General features: G+C 39.3%; 1 protein-coding gene across 1 annotated transcript in view; it reads left to right on the plus strand.

Moving 5' to 3' along the window:
- RAB3GAP1 (RAB3 GTPase activating protein catalytic subunit 1) overlaps positions 1-13,672 on the plus strand; it is a gene marked incomplete at its 3' end in the record, with an annotated part of 76,359 nt that overhangs the window by 18,747 nt on the left and 43,940 nt on the right. Inside the window, exons 4-5 of the mRNA XM_008072092.1 lie at positions 8,604-8,736; positions 13,261-13,339. Coding sequence (XP_008070283.1) covers positions 8,604-8,736; positions 13,261-13,339 — 212 coding nt within the window. The remainder of the gene's footprint in view (positions 1-8,603; positions 8,737-13,260; positions 13,340-13,672) is intronic.

Genomic DNA, 13,672 nt, shown 5'->3' on the forward strand with positions numbered 1-13,672 from the left:
CCACCACGCCCAGCTAATATTTTGATTTATTGTAGAGATGAGGTCTCACAAAGTTGCTCAGGCTGGTTTTGAACCCCTGGGCTCAGACAATCCTCTCTGCCTCCCAAAGTGCTGAGATTACAGGCTGAGCCTCTGAGCCCGACCTCATCAAATTCTTAAAGCCTTTGACCCAAGAAAAGGTTAAATCGCTGGGCACGGTTGCTCACACCTATAATCCCAGCACTTTGGGAGACCGAGGTGAGAGGATTACCTGACCCCACGGGTTCAAGACCATCCTGGGCAATTTGGCAAGACCTCATCTCTACAATAAGTCAAAATATTAGCCGGGCATGGTAGTGCGTGCCTGTAGTTCCAGCTACTCAGAAGGCTGAGGTGGAAGTATCGCCTGAGCCCAGCAGGCCAAGCCTGCGGTGACTGGGAGCGTGCCACTGCTCTCTAGCCTGGGTAACAGAGTGAGACTCCTACTCAAAAAAAAAAAAGTTAAATAAAAGCTAATGTTTTACTTTTTTGGTATATATTTATTATTTTAAAAATTTATGTATTTAGTTTTGGCAGAATCTGTATCCAGAGATTTACTTGAACATAAACTTCTAAAAACAGTTTGTATAATGGACACTGTAGGTGGTCTGTGTGGAAGCCTTAGCTTACTCTCAACATACAGAACTGGTTAATTTTTAAGTTGGTGAATTTTGTCTTTGATATCCTTCTACCTCCTCAGCTTTTTTTTACTGATTCTAGTATCTGGCTTTGAGGTACAGAGCTTCATTTCACCAGTCCTTAAATGTTGAAGACTTTAAAATTACCTGCTTCTCTCCTTTGTTTCTAGTCTCTATCCCCATCTCCACTGTCTATCCAAACCGTTGTACCAGTCTCACTTAATTAGTAGAAAGATTAGAAATAATTTATTTAATATACTTGAATGGTTGATAGTTACTTGATCTTACAAAAATTTGCTTTTGTATTTTACTAAAATAATGACAGAAACTGCCTTTGGGTTCTTATCCTTGAATTCCTTTCTGTAGTTTATTCCTCAAGTTTTTAATGTTTTTTTTTTTTTAATGTTTCTGGCATTTCAGAAAAATAATCAAGCACTTTAAAATTGTATGGAGGAATATTTTGGGGCAAAATATCTGTCTAATGACTTAGGAGATTGTCCTATGGAGTCAGTTACTTGAAGTTAATTCTGTTTTTATTGTCCTTTTTTCTACTTTTGAGTCTCAAATTATTTCATTAAAATTTTAAAAAGTTCTTTAATCATAAAAATAATGTAACCAAACCAAATGATGTATATATACATAAAGTGATAGTCGCCTTCTCATCACTTCCCCTCTACTTAACTACTTCTCAGAACAGCTTTTCACAGTTACATGTGTGCACATTATACCTTAAAAAACTATAACTTTTACAAGATAGGATATAAACATGTATTGTTACTTTAATGCTTGCATTGTAGTTCATTGTATGACTGTCATAATATATCAATATTCCTATTGAAGAATATTTACAGTTTTTGCAGTTAAGGCACTGTGGTTGTAAGCATTATTGTATGTGCCTTTGCATACTTGTATGAATATTTCTGTAATAGATCTCTATTTTTATTTTACCTTTTAAAAATATTTAATATTTTTGCTACAACAGCAGACAAGGAAATATAGGAGATTTCTAAAAGTGGAATTACTAGGTCAAAGGGGATGTATTTGTTTTTTTTTTTTGAGTTAGAGTCTCAGTCCATCGCCCAGGCTGAAGTGCAGTGGCACACTCACAGCTATCCCAGCATCTACTCGCTGGGTCCGGAGATCCTTCCGCCTCAGCCTTCCAAGTAGCTGGAAAACAGGCATGCGCTACTATGCCTGGCTAATCTTTTTAAAAATTTTTTATTGTTGAGACAAGATCTTGCCAAGTTGCCCATGCTGGTCTCAAACCCATGGGTTCGGACAGTCCACTTGTCTTGGCCTCCCAAAGTTCTGGGATTATAGGCTGAATCTCCAAACCTGATCATATATCACATTTAAAAAGTCCACTCACCTGTCAATGTTACTTGAGTTACTTCTACCTTTTTTACTACTATAAATATGGATGTACAAATATCTGTTGGAGTTCCTGTTTTCAGTTCTTTTGAGCATGTGATCAAAAGTGAACTTGTTGGATTATATAGTAATTCTATGTTTTATGTTTTTTTTTAGGATCTGCCATATTGTTTTCCACAGTGGCTGCATCATTTTATATTCCCATCAGCAGTGTACAAGTGCACTCTAATTTCTACACATCCTCACCACCATACTTGTTATGTTCTAGTGTTTAGTTTTGATGATAGTCATCCTAATGAGTGTGAAGTGGTATCTCATTATGGTTTTGATTTGCATTTTCCTAATAGTGATGTTGAGCATCTTTTCCTGTTCTTTTTGCCCATTTGTCTGTCTACTTTGGAGAAATGTTTATTCCTATACTTTGCTCTTTTTTTTTTTTTTTTTTTTTGAGTTGGAGTCTTACTCTGTTGCCCAATCTGGAGTGCAGTGGCATGCTCATGGCCACCACAGCCTCGACCTGCTGGGCTTAGATGATCCTTCTGCCTCAGCCTTCCAAGTAACTGGAACTACAAGTGCACACCACCATGCCCGGCTAATTTTTTGTGATATATTGCACAGATGAGGTCTCACCAAGTTGCCTAGGCTGGTCTGAGCCCCTTGGGCTCAGGCAGTCCTCTCGCCTCGGCCTCCCAAAGTGCTGAGATTACAGGCTGAGCCACCGTGCCCGGCCCCTTTGCTCTATTTTAAATTGGGTTGTTTGTTTCTTTTGTTGTTGAGTTTAAGAATTCTTCATGTATTCTGGATATTAATCCCTTGATGTGACACATGATTTTCTCCCATCTGTGTGTTGCCTTTTCACCCAGTTGATAGAGCATGTTGCTGCACAAAAGGTTTTGAGTCTGGGTCTCATTCTGTCACCCAGGCTGGAATGCAGTGACACAATCATGGCTCACTGCAGCCTTGATCTGCTGTGTTCAGGCAATTCTTCCACCTCAGTCTTCCAAGTAACTGGAAGTACGAGTGCATGCCATCATGTCTGGTTAATTTTTTGATTTCTTGTGGAGGTGAGGTCTTGCTATGTTGCCCAGGCTGGTCTCAAATTCTTGTCAAGCAATCCTCCTGTGTCAGCCTCCAAAGTGTTGGGATTACAGGCATGAGCCACTATGCCTGTTCAAAAGTTTTTAATTTTGAAGGAATTCAATTTATTATTTCTTTTGATGCCTGTGTTTTTGGTGTCGTTTCCAAGAAATCATTGGAAATTCAATGTCATGAAACTTTTCCCCTGTGTTAACTTACTTTTCTTTTTTTAAAGTAGGATTTATCGAGAAGACAGAAAAGCTCCCACAATGGGAGGGGACCCTAAGGGGTTGCTCCCTATGTTAACTTCTAAGAGATTTATAGTTTTAACTTTTTTTTTTTTTTTTTTTGAGTGCTGGGCTCAGACGATCCTTCCACCTCAACCTTGGAAGTAGGAACCACAGGGGTGTGCCACCATGCCTGGCAGATTTTTTTGATTTATTGTAGAGATGAGGTCTCACCAGGTTGACCGGACTGGTCTCCAACCTGTGGGCTCAGCAATCCTCTCACCTCCGCCTCCCAAAGTGCTGGGATTATAGGTGTGAGCCACTGTGCCCAGCAGTTTTAACTCTTATGTTTAGATCTTTGATCCATTTTAATTTTTTGTATGATATAAGGTAACGAGTTTATGTTTTAAAGTAGACTCTTTGTTTATGATTTCTAGATTTCATATTTTATGTAAAAAGGGCCTTATACCCTCAAGATGATAAATTTATGCTTCTCTTTTTTAACATTCTTCCAAGTAAAGACCTTGTTACACTTAGATATATACTTAGAATTAATTTTTGTATATGAAATGAGACAATGATAGTCTCATGGGAAAAACCAGCTTTTCCCAAACTATCTTCTTGAATATGTTTCCTTTATCATATACTGAGTTCTCATATGTATTTGGATCTGTTCTGGATTCTGAATATTGTCTATTACTGTAAATATGCCATTTTAATTACTGTAAATTTATTATGTGTTATACATTCTGGTAGGACAATATCCCTTGATTAGTTTCTTCCGTAATCACTAGTCTCTACTACTTTCTGACAGTCTTTTCTGCCTACCTCGCCCTGCCTTGTCCTCCTTACCGTCTCCTTCCCATTTCCTCTTTTTCCCTTCAGTGTATTTAGATAAATTCTCCTAAAGTAATGCTGCAATCATGTTATAAGCCTTCACAGAAACCTTCAATGGCTTTCTGTTTCTTAAAGCGTAAAAATCTAAACTCCTAGGACTGATATTCAAAGTCTTCTGTGGTCAAGCCTCTACGTCTCTACCTTTTCTTCTCCACTTCTCCACATAAAACTTCAGCTGAGTAGGCTATTTGTTTTCTAAATTTGCTATTCAATTTCCTGCCTCAGAGTCTTGTCTCTTCTGACCAACTTTACTTAAAGGCTAACTACACCTGTAGTTTCAGCTCCTTGGAAGGCTGAGCTGGAAAGATTGCCTGAGCCCAGCAGGTCAAGGCTGCAGTGATTGTGAGCATGCCACTGCACTCCAACCTGGGCAACAGAGTGAGACTCTGACTCAAAAAAAACCAAAACCAAACCATCTATATATGGGGGAGGCGGGGAGGCCCAGCACGGTGGCTCATGCCTATAATCCCAGCACTTTGGGAGGCCGAGCTGAGAGGATTGCCTGAGCCCAGGGGTTCGAGACCAGCCTGGGCATCTTGGTGAGACCCCATCTCTACAATAAATCAAAAAATTAGCCGGGCGTGGTGGTGTGTGCCTTCCAGCTACTTGGAAGGATCGCCTGAGCCCAGCAGGTCGAGGCTGTAGTGGCTGGGAGCGTGCCACCGCCCTCCAGCCTAGGCAACAGAGTGAGACTCCTACTCAAAAAAACCCAAAAGTTATATATGTGTGTGTGTGTGTGTGTGTGTGTGTGTGTGTGTGTACACACACACACACACACACACACACACACATATTTATAAACAGATGAGAGGGTCATATATTCAGATGAGAAGAGCAGATCAGGAGGTAAGCCACATAGGCTTAAGTTGAAGGCAAGCTGGCTCGAAGTGGAGTATTAATTTTGACTGCTGAATTAAGCCCAAGATCCTGTTAGAGCTGAATGCCTCAGATGATGCTACAGGGTGCTTGTTTCCTTTAAAGAAGACTTACTTGTGTCAACCAGTATATCCTATGCCTACTTAAATCTACCCAGTTAATTCTCTTTTCTAAGGATTAGCCTTTTTTATTTTTTTATTATTTTTTTTAAGTTGGAGTCTCACTGTGTTGTCCAGGCTGGAGTGCAGTGGTATGTTCATGGCCACCACAGCCTCGTCATGCTGGCCTCAGGTGATCCTTCTGCCTCAGCCTTCCAAGTAGTTGAAACTACATACGTGCGCCACCACGCCCAGCTAATTTTTTGATTTATTGTAGAGATGAGGTCTCACCATGTTGTCCAGGTTGGTCTCAAATCCCTGTACTCAGACAGTCCTCTTTCCTCCACCTTCCAAACTGCTGGGATTACAGGCATGAGCCACCATACTGGGTAGATTAGCCTATTATATCTGGTTCTTCACTTGTGGCTGTTTGTATCCCCTTACTATGAGAGTTCTTAGGTAACTGAATGTTCTTTGGATGTATTATGGCTCTTTAGTGATTCAAGGACTATCTCAGATTCCCGTTTGTTTCTGAATTTCCCTTATTAGGATGTCTAATAGCCCTCTGGAACTAAAGTCAAAGGTAAAGACCCAAAACCTTCTGGACTGAACCTTGATATCTTTCCCTTCCTTACTTCTGTAGATGATTTGATCCAGGATGAAGGCCAACCCAGTCACTGGTATAGAGTGGAAAGTATATAGATGACTGGGTTGCTTTTTAAATGACTAGATGAATTAATCTCAAATTATCATCAAAATATCTATATCCATGACTACATAACAAATATACTGAACTGGAAACTGCCTTGAAACAAGCATTCATTAGTGTTAAGACCATATTACATACTATGTCCATGTCACAGCACAAAGATTCCTCAAAATATAATAGTGAATCTCCTTTGTAGCAAAATGAGTTGCAAAAATAGTGTCTGCCTTCTAGATTAAAAGTTTTCTTTCACATTTTTTGCTGTCTTTTGGGATTATCATTTGTAGTCTTGAGGAGAGCAAGTATCTGTTGGAAGTGAATTCTACTAGGTTTTTATTTGCATGAGACTTTGCCAGCATAATTGCTTGTTTGTTGTGTTTTAGGAAAGCTACTTGAGAAATGTACAGTTCTAGGGTCACATGTGACTAATGAAACAGTTGATCTATTTTATTCCAGAAATAGATGAAATGTCCAGTGGGGATTATTGTCTTTATTTTTATTTTATTTTATTTTATTTTTTGAGTTGGAGTCTCACTCTGTCACCCAGGCTGGAGTGCAGTGGCACGCTCACGGCCACCGTGGCCTTGACCTGCTGTGCTCAGGTGATCCTTCTGCCTCAACCTTCCAAGTAGCTGGAACTATAGGCACTCACCCCCATGCCCAGCTACTTTTTAAAATTTATTGTAGTGATGAGGTCTCGCCAAGTTGCCCAGGCTGGTCTTGATCCTGTGGACTCAGGCAATCCTCTCACCTCAGCCTCCCAAAGTGCTGGGATTATAGGTGTGAGCCACTGCACCTGGCCAGAAAAGTCTGTTTTGGAGACAGAACCTGGATGCTTTCTCTTTATTGAATACAATAAAATCCTCCTTGAGATAGATCTTAGTAAGGTTGTCAGTTGTATCCAGAATCCAGGATTAGTATTAGTCAGTGTCTCTATCATTTAAAAAGAATAGTTTAACTTTACTACAGACTTGAAAAAGAGACCTCTTATTCTGTACTTCTTCCTCTTCCATAGTTCCAGCCTTAACTGCTTTGTATTGGGCATTTCTTCTAGGAAACCAAGCTCTAATGCATATTATCTTATTATTTACTGCGGCTTGAGATTTTTGGTGTAGGTCATAGATTCTTTGACTGAATATAGGTTAACATCACATTAAAGAAACCCATGGGGTCGGGGGAGGGAAGGCGGAATTCGCCATAGTGAGAATCTGCTGGGGGAGGTGAGGCACACCACATCAACAAGGGTACCTGCACAATGAATATTTGTATACCTAACCCTGGATCATACCCCACATCTTTAATATAAAAAAATTAAAAGAAAAAGAAGCCCACAACAAAAAATCATGGTATCGTGCATAGCAATCCATCTCCTAATAAAAAGATGATTTGATATATTTGTGTAAAATATACACTTAGGACACTAAAATATGATTTAACCTAATTCAGAATTACAAATGCCTTGTCAGGAATACATATAAAACATTCAAGTATTTGCATTAGATATATCCAGGAAAACATTATTTATGTATGTATGTTGGAGTCTCACTCTGTCACCCTGGCTGGAGGGCAGTGGCATACTCCTGGCTACTGCAGCCTCAACCTGCTGGGTTCAAGTGATCCTTCTGCCTCAGTCTTTCAAGTAGCTGGAACTACAGGCATGCGCCACGATGCCCGGCTAATTTTTTGACTTATTGTAGAGATGAGATCTCGCCAAGTTGTCCAGGCTGGTCTCAAACCCACGGACTCAGGCAATCCTTTCACCTTGGCCTCCCACAGTGCTGGGATTAAAGGTGTGAGCCACCGCACCTGGCCTGAAAACATTTTTTAAATACTCAGTAACTCACAAAATCACTGTTTATACATTTTCCATCTAGTTTGGAACTATCTGTGTGTGGCAGGTTGCTTGGTTGGTATTTCCTGCCTCATAGCGTGCCATGCTGTACCGGCTATCTGGCCAATGGAAGGAATAGCTATGGGAGATTAGAAGCCCTGTGGGAAAATTCTTTTTTATGGTTATGTTGTATGAGTAAGGGGCTCTTTGGAGCTTTTAATTAAAATATGCTTTCCATTCAGGAAATTGCTTTTCAAATGAAAAGATTTGAATACCAACACTTGATAAAGAAGCTTGCAGAAATCTATTAAGTAAATAAGTGTTACAGATGTCATGTCACTTAAATTGATTTTGCAAACTGCTTCTTTGTGAAGCAATTTCTAACGTTGAATAATGCTAAATGCTCACAGTGATGTTATAAGATTTGAGATTTTTATAATAAACTATTTTATTGCCACATTTTTTTTCTGATTTCTAAAATTTTTAATATTTAAGCATTTTTAGTTAAAAGTGACTGATAGAGATTCTGCTATTAGAGAGGTTTTTATTTACCATGAAGAGACATGAGATTTGCTGTGTGTTGATGATTTATATAGAGACTTATCTCTGAAAAAACTTGCAATTTTTGTGAGTCACTTGATAGTTAATATTCTAAGACACTGATAAATCATTTATAAAATAATTTCCTCTCAGTTTTATTCACTTACATGTTTGTTTTTTCATTGTACGAAGGATAGTTTTAGGATGAAAGATTTAGGTTAATGGGCAGAAAAAGGAAAAACAAAAACCCTGTGGTTAATAGATATAATGGTGACTGTTGAATACTTTAAGGTGAATGTTTTTCCATTTTATTGTTACATACAGGGTATATTTACTTCTGGCACATGGGAAGAGAAATCAGATGAAATTTCCTTTGCTGATTTCAAATTCTCGGTAACTCATCATTATCTTGTACAAGAGTCCACTGATAAAGAAGGAAAGGATGAATTATTAGAAGGTAAGTTTTTCCTACGTATTTTTAACCCTGACTTTTAAGAGTGATATAATTTGAATTATGAATATCCTTAATTTAGTAGTATCCTCTGAAAATGTTTTACATATGCAGAGTTATTTCATCACATCTGAAGTAGAGCATGAGGTAGTACTGCATCTGAAGTAGAGGAAGAATTACAGTGCTATGCATTTTAAAATTAATCAAATTAGCATGTATTTTTTGGAGTACCTTATATGTACTAGGTACTCCGCCGAGCCCTGTTGAACCCAAATTTAAATGAAACTTACATTCCATTAGAGGAAATCGGATGGATAAGTAAGTGACAGAAGTAGGAGGTAGAAAGTGGTAAATGGCATCCCAAGTATAGATAAAGTTTACTGGAGTTGAGAGGAAAAAAAATACCACTTTTTTTTTTTTTTTTTGAGTCAGAGTTTTACTCTGTTGTCCAGGCTGGAGTGCAGTGGCATGATCACAGCTCACTGCAGCCTCAACCTCCTAGGCTCAGGTGATCCTCCCATATCAGCCTCCTAAGTAGCTGGGACTACAGGTGCATGCCACCACACCCAGCTAACTTTTTGATTTTTTTGTAGTTCTGAGGTCTTGCTATGTTGCACAGCTGGTCTTGAACTCCTGAGTTTTAGCAATCCTGCATGGGCCTCCCAAAGTGCTAGGATTATAAGCCTGAACCTCTGCACCTGGCTCCTTTTTTTGATTTTTCTTTGTAGAAATGAGATCTCACTACGTTGCCCAGCTGGTCTTGAACTCCTAGGCTCAAACAGTCTTCCCTCCTTGGCCTCCCAAAGGGCTGGGATTACAGGTGTGAGCCACTGTGCCCAGCCGAGATCACTTTTAGTTAGGAGAGATTAGAGAAGGTGTTATGGAGAATAAAGTAAGTAAGCTGGGTTTTGAAGGCTTACGAATAAAGGAAAATTTGTCTACTGATTACACAATGTAGTATTTTGGTTACACTCTAGATTTTAGAGTCAGATCAAGTAGATTAAAATTCTGGTTTTTCTGCTTGCTAGTTACTTGACCTTTCTATGCTTGAGTTATCTCATTTCTAAAATGAAATAATACCACCTGGAGGGTTAATGTGAAGATTTAATGAGATATTGTACAAAGTAACTTTCTCAGTACCTGACCCATGCTAAGTACTCATTAAATGGTGTTTATAATTTTTAATGTGTCAGATCATCCCATTCATCTGTCCTGAGGTATACTAGTATAAAACAGTGAGTGAGCAAGGTATTAAATAAACATGAATTTTGGAACTGTCAGGCAAATACCCTCCTTTGTTCACTCAGCAAATAGGCAGAATGTGTGTTAATGTTTTTCTGATTTAAACAGATTGATTTGGGTTTTTTTGGTTTTATTATAATTATTATTTTTATTATAAAGATGTGGGGTACAATTCAGGGTTGGGTATACAGACATTGATTATGCAGGTACCCTTGTTGATGAGGTATGCCCCTCTCTTCCCTAGCAGTTCCCCTCAACTGCCAATCCCACCCCCTCCCCTGACAGTTTCCCACTACTGCCAATCCTTTTCTTATAGTATTATAATTGTTCAAGGTCCGCTTATGAGTGAGAAACATCTTTGTTTCTGTGATAGATCACTATGATTGACTTCAAATCCATCCAAGTTGCTGCGAAGTCCATATATTTGTTCTTCTTTATGGCTGCATAATATTCCATTGTGTATATGTACTACATTTTCTTTATCCAGTCCAGCTTCGATGGACAATATGGTTGGTTCCATGTTTTTGCTATTGTGAATAGAGCTGCAACAAACATATGTGTGCAGGTCTCTTTTTTGTAGAATGTTTTGAGTTCCTCTGGGTATATTCCCAATAGGGGACTTGCGGGGTCATATGGAAGGTCAATTTCTAGTTCTTTCAGAAATCGCCACACTGTCTTCCAAAGAGGTTGTGCTAGTTTGCATTCCCACCAGCAGTGTAGAAGCGTTCCTTTTTCTCCGCATCCTCGCCAGCATCTGTTGCTGTTTGTTTTCTTAATGATGGCCATTCTTCCTGGGGTTAGGTGGTATCTCCATGTGGCTTTGATTTGCATTTCTCTGATGGTGAGTGAGGCTGGGCACTTTTTCCTGTGTCTGTGGCTGCCTGTGTATCTTCTTCTGAGAAGTGTCTATTCATATCTTTTGTCCACTTTTTGATGGGGCTGTTTGTTGTTTTTCCTTTCAGCGCATTTGAGTTCCTTGTAGATCCTAGATGTTAGACCTTTGTCAGATATACAGTTGGCAAATATTTTTTCCCATTCTGTGGGCTGTCTCCCTGCTCTCTTGATGGTTTCTTTTGCTTTGCAGAAGTTTATTAGTTTGATGAGGTCCCACTTGTCTGTCTTAATGTCTCAAGGTATTGGCCTTTAGGTAAACAGATGGATTTGTAAGTGCAGACCTGAAATATCTGTGCCTTTTCTTATGAGGGAATAGAATTATATTACCTTGACTATTATATATATTTTTCTTACAAACATAACAATTAGATAACATCCACATTTAGATTCATAAGTTAGGATAGATAACATAGACCATATATACCATATATACACTTAAGTGAGACAATTATACAGCAAAATAAAATAATTAAGCCAGAACTTTAAGAGTAAGGAGAAGTGGGAAATGTATGCAGTTGGTGGGTGGTCTTATAATAACCCAGGAATTTCCAAGTTCAACATTCTACTGATTAAGGAAGGAAACTGTTTAAGATAGCAAAATTTTAAGTGCTATTAATTTAAGGAAAGATCATACATCAAGGAAAAACTTTTGTAGTAAGGAGGCTTCAGATCAGTGTTTCTGAGATGAACAGATGAAGAGGACTGTGGTGTAAGAGGAGATGAATGGGGCCAACATGGTGACTCATGCTTGTAATGCCAGCACTTTAGGAGGATTGCCTGAGGCTACGAGTTCAATACCAGCCAGGGCAGCAGAGCAAGATCCCTGTCTCTATTTTAAAAAAAAGATAAGAAAAATTAGCTGGGCACGCACCTGTAGTACCAGCTACTCAGGAGACTGAGACAGGGGAATCCACATGAGCCCAGGAGGTTGAGGCTGCAGTGGGCTATGATTGCAACACTGCACTCCAGCCTGGGTAACAGAGGGAGACCCTACCTAAAAAAAAAAAAAAAAGAGAGAGAGAAGATGAATGAGTTTCAGCTAGTTAATGCATTGTTTCATGTGTGTATGTACTGTGCGGTTTCCTTCTAATTTGGCTGTGCTTGAAGCTGTAACTAATGATGGTAGTTACAGGCAAACCATCAGCTCAGATTTAGAAATACACATTTAAAATTATATTATCAGGTCAAAGATTTGAACAGTGATCATTAATTTTGTTGGAGTTGCCTGTTGCTTTTGGTATGAAGAACATCAAATCATTAGCATTCTATTTACTCTTCTACCAGAATAAAAAATGTAAACTTGCTAAGCAATTATAGCTATACGTCAAACAATATTTTGATGAACAGATACTATTCTTTATGCTTTAAGTTTATCATGTATTTGTGAGTATAATGATCATTGGTGTTAGTGTCTTACTGTGGATAGTAATTTAAGTGCATAAGGATACATGGGTTAGAAGTAGGAAACTTGGACCGGGTGAGGTAGCTCATGCCTGTAGTCCCAATGCTTAGGGAGGCTGAGTTGAGAGAATTGCCTGAGCCCAGAGGTTTAGACCAGCCTTGGCAACATGGTGAGATCTCATCTTTATAGTAAATCAAAAAATTAGCTGGGCCTAGTGGTGTGTGCTTATAGGTTGAGGTGGAAGGATTGCCTGAGCCCAGCAGGTTGAGGCTGCAGTAGCTGTGAGCATGCTATTGCACCCTAGCCTGGACAACAGAGTGAGACTCTGACTCAAAATAAAGAAGTAGTAAGCTTGGTGAAGATTTTACAAGAATACTTAAGATGACCAGGGGGCTATGGGAGATGATAGCAAGTTTTGACATATCTCTAAGTAGAATTTTGAAGAAAATAGAGACAAAGGCAGCCAAGAAGAACAAATAAAACAAAGCTTTTTAGTTAGGGTGAGGGATTGTTTGAATCATGACTTAGAAGCAAAGAATATTATAAATAAAGGAATGGTATTTGTCTTTTATAGGCTAGCTTTGTTACAAGAAGGAGGGGGGGAGAGAGGGAGGGAGAGAGAGACAGGAGAGAGAGACAAGAGAGAGAGAGGAGAGAGAGAGGGAAAGAGAGAGGGAGAGAGAGAGAGGGAGAGAGAGGAGAGAGAGAGAAGAGAGAAAGGGAAAGAGAGAGAGAAGAGAGAAAGGGAAAGAGAGGAGAGAGAGAGAAGAGAGGGAGAGAGAGAGAGAGGAGAGAGAGAGGGAGAGGGAGTGAGAGGAGAGAGAGAGAGAGGAGAGAGAGAAGGAGAGATAGAGACCCTCCTACCCCTAATATTAGAGGTAACTTTATATATAAATCTACACAGTTAGCAAGTCATGTTTTCTCAAAGCATACTATAAAATCCTGCCTGATAATGAGCATACTAACTTTTTCATTATCAAATATTTTTGTAGATGTCATTCCACAATCTATGCAAGATTTGCTGTGTATGAATAATGACTTTCCTCCAAGAGCACATTGCCTGGTAAGATGGTACGTACACATTTTATTCAGATATCTTTTAGTGTGTGCATTGGGGAAGACCCCCAAACTGACCCCAACTTAAGTGATTTGCAAGAGGACTCAGGACTCAGCGTATGGCTGATTTATTATAGTGACAGGAAGCGAAGCAAAATCGGCAAAGGGAAAAGACACAGGAGGGAAAGTCCGGAGGAAGTGCATGTTTTTTAGAGTTTTTCTGGCCAGGTGTGGTGGCTCATGCCTATAATCCCAGCACTTTGGGAGGCTGAGGTGAGAAGATTACCTGAGCCCATGGGTTTGAGACCAGCCTGGGCAACTTGGTGAGACCTCATTTTTACTATAAAT

This window comes from Carlito syrichta, unplaced genomic scaffold (assembly GCF_000164805.1).
Source record: "Carlito syrichta isolate Samal-C Ts95f unplaced genomic scaffold, Tarsius_syrichta-2.0.1 Scaffold314847, whole genome shotgun sequence".
Taxonomy (NCBI): domain Eukaryota; kingdom Metazoa; phylum Chordata; class Mammalia; order Primates; family Tarsiidae; genus Carlito; species Carlito syrichta.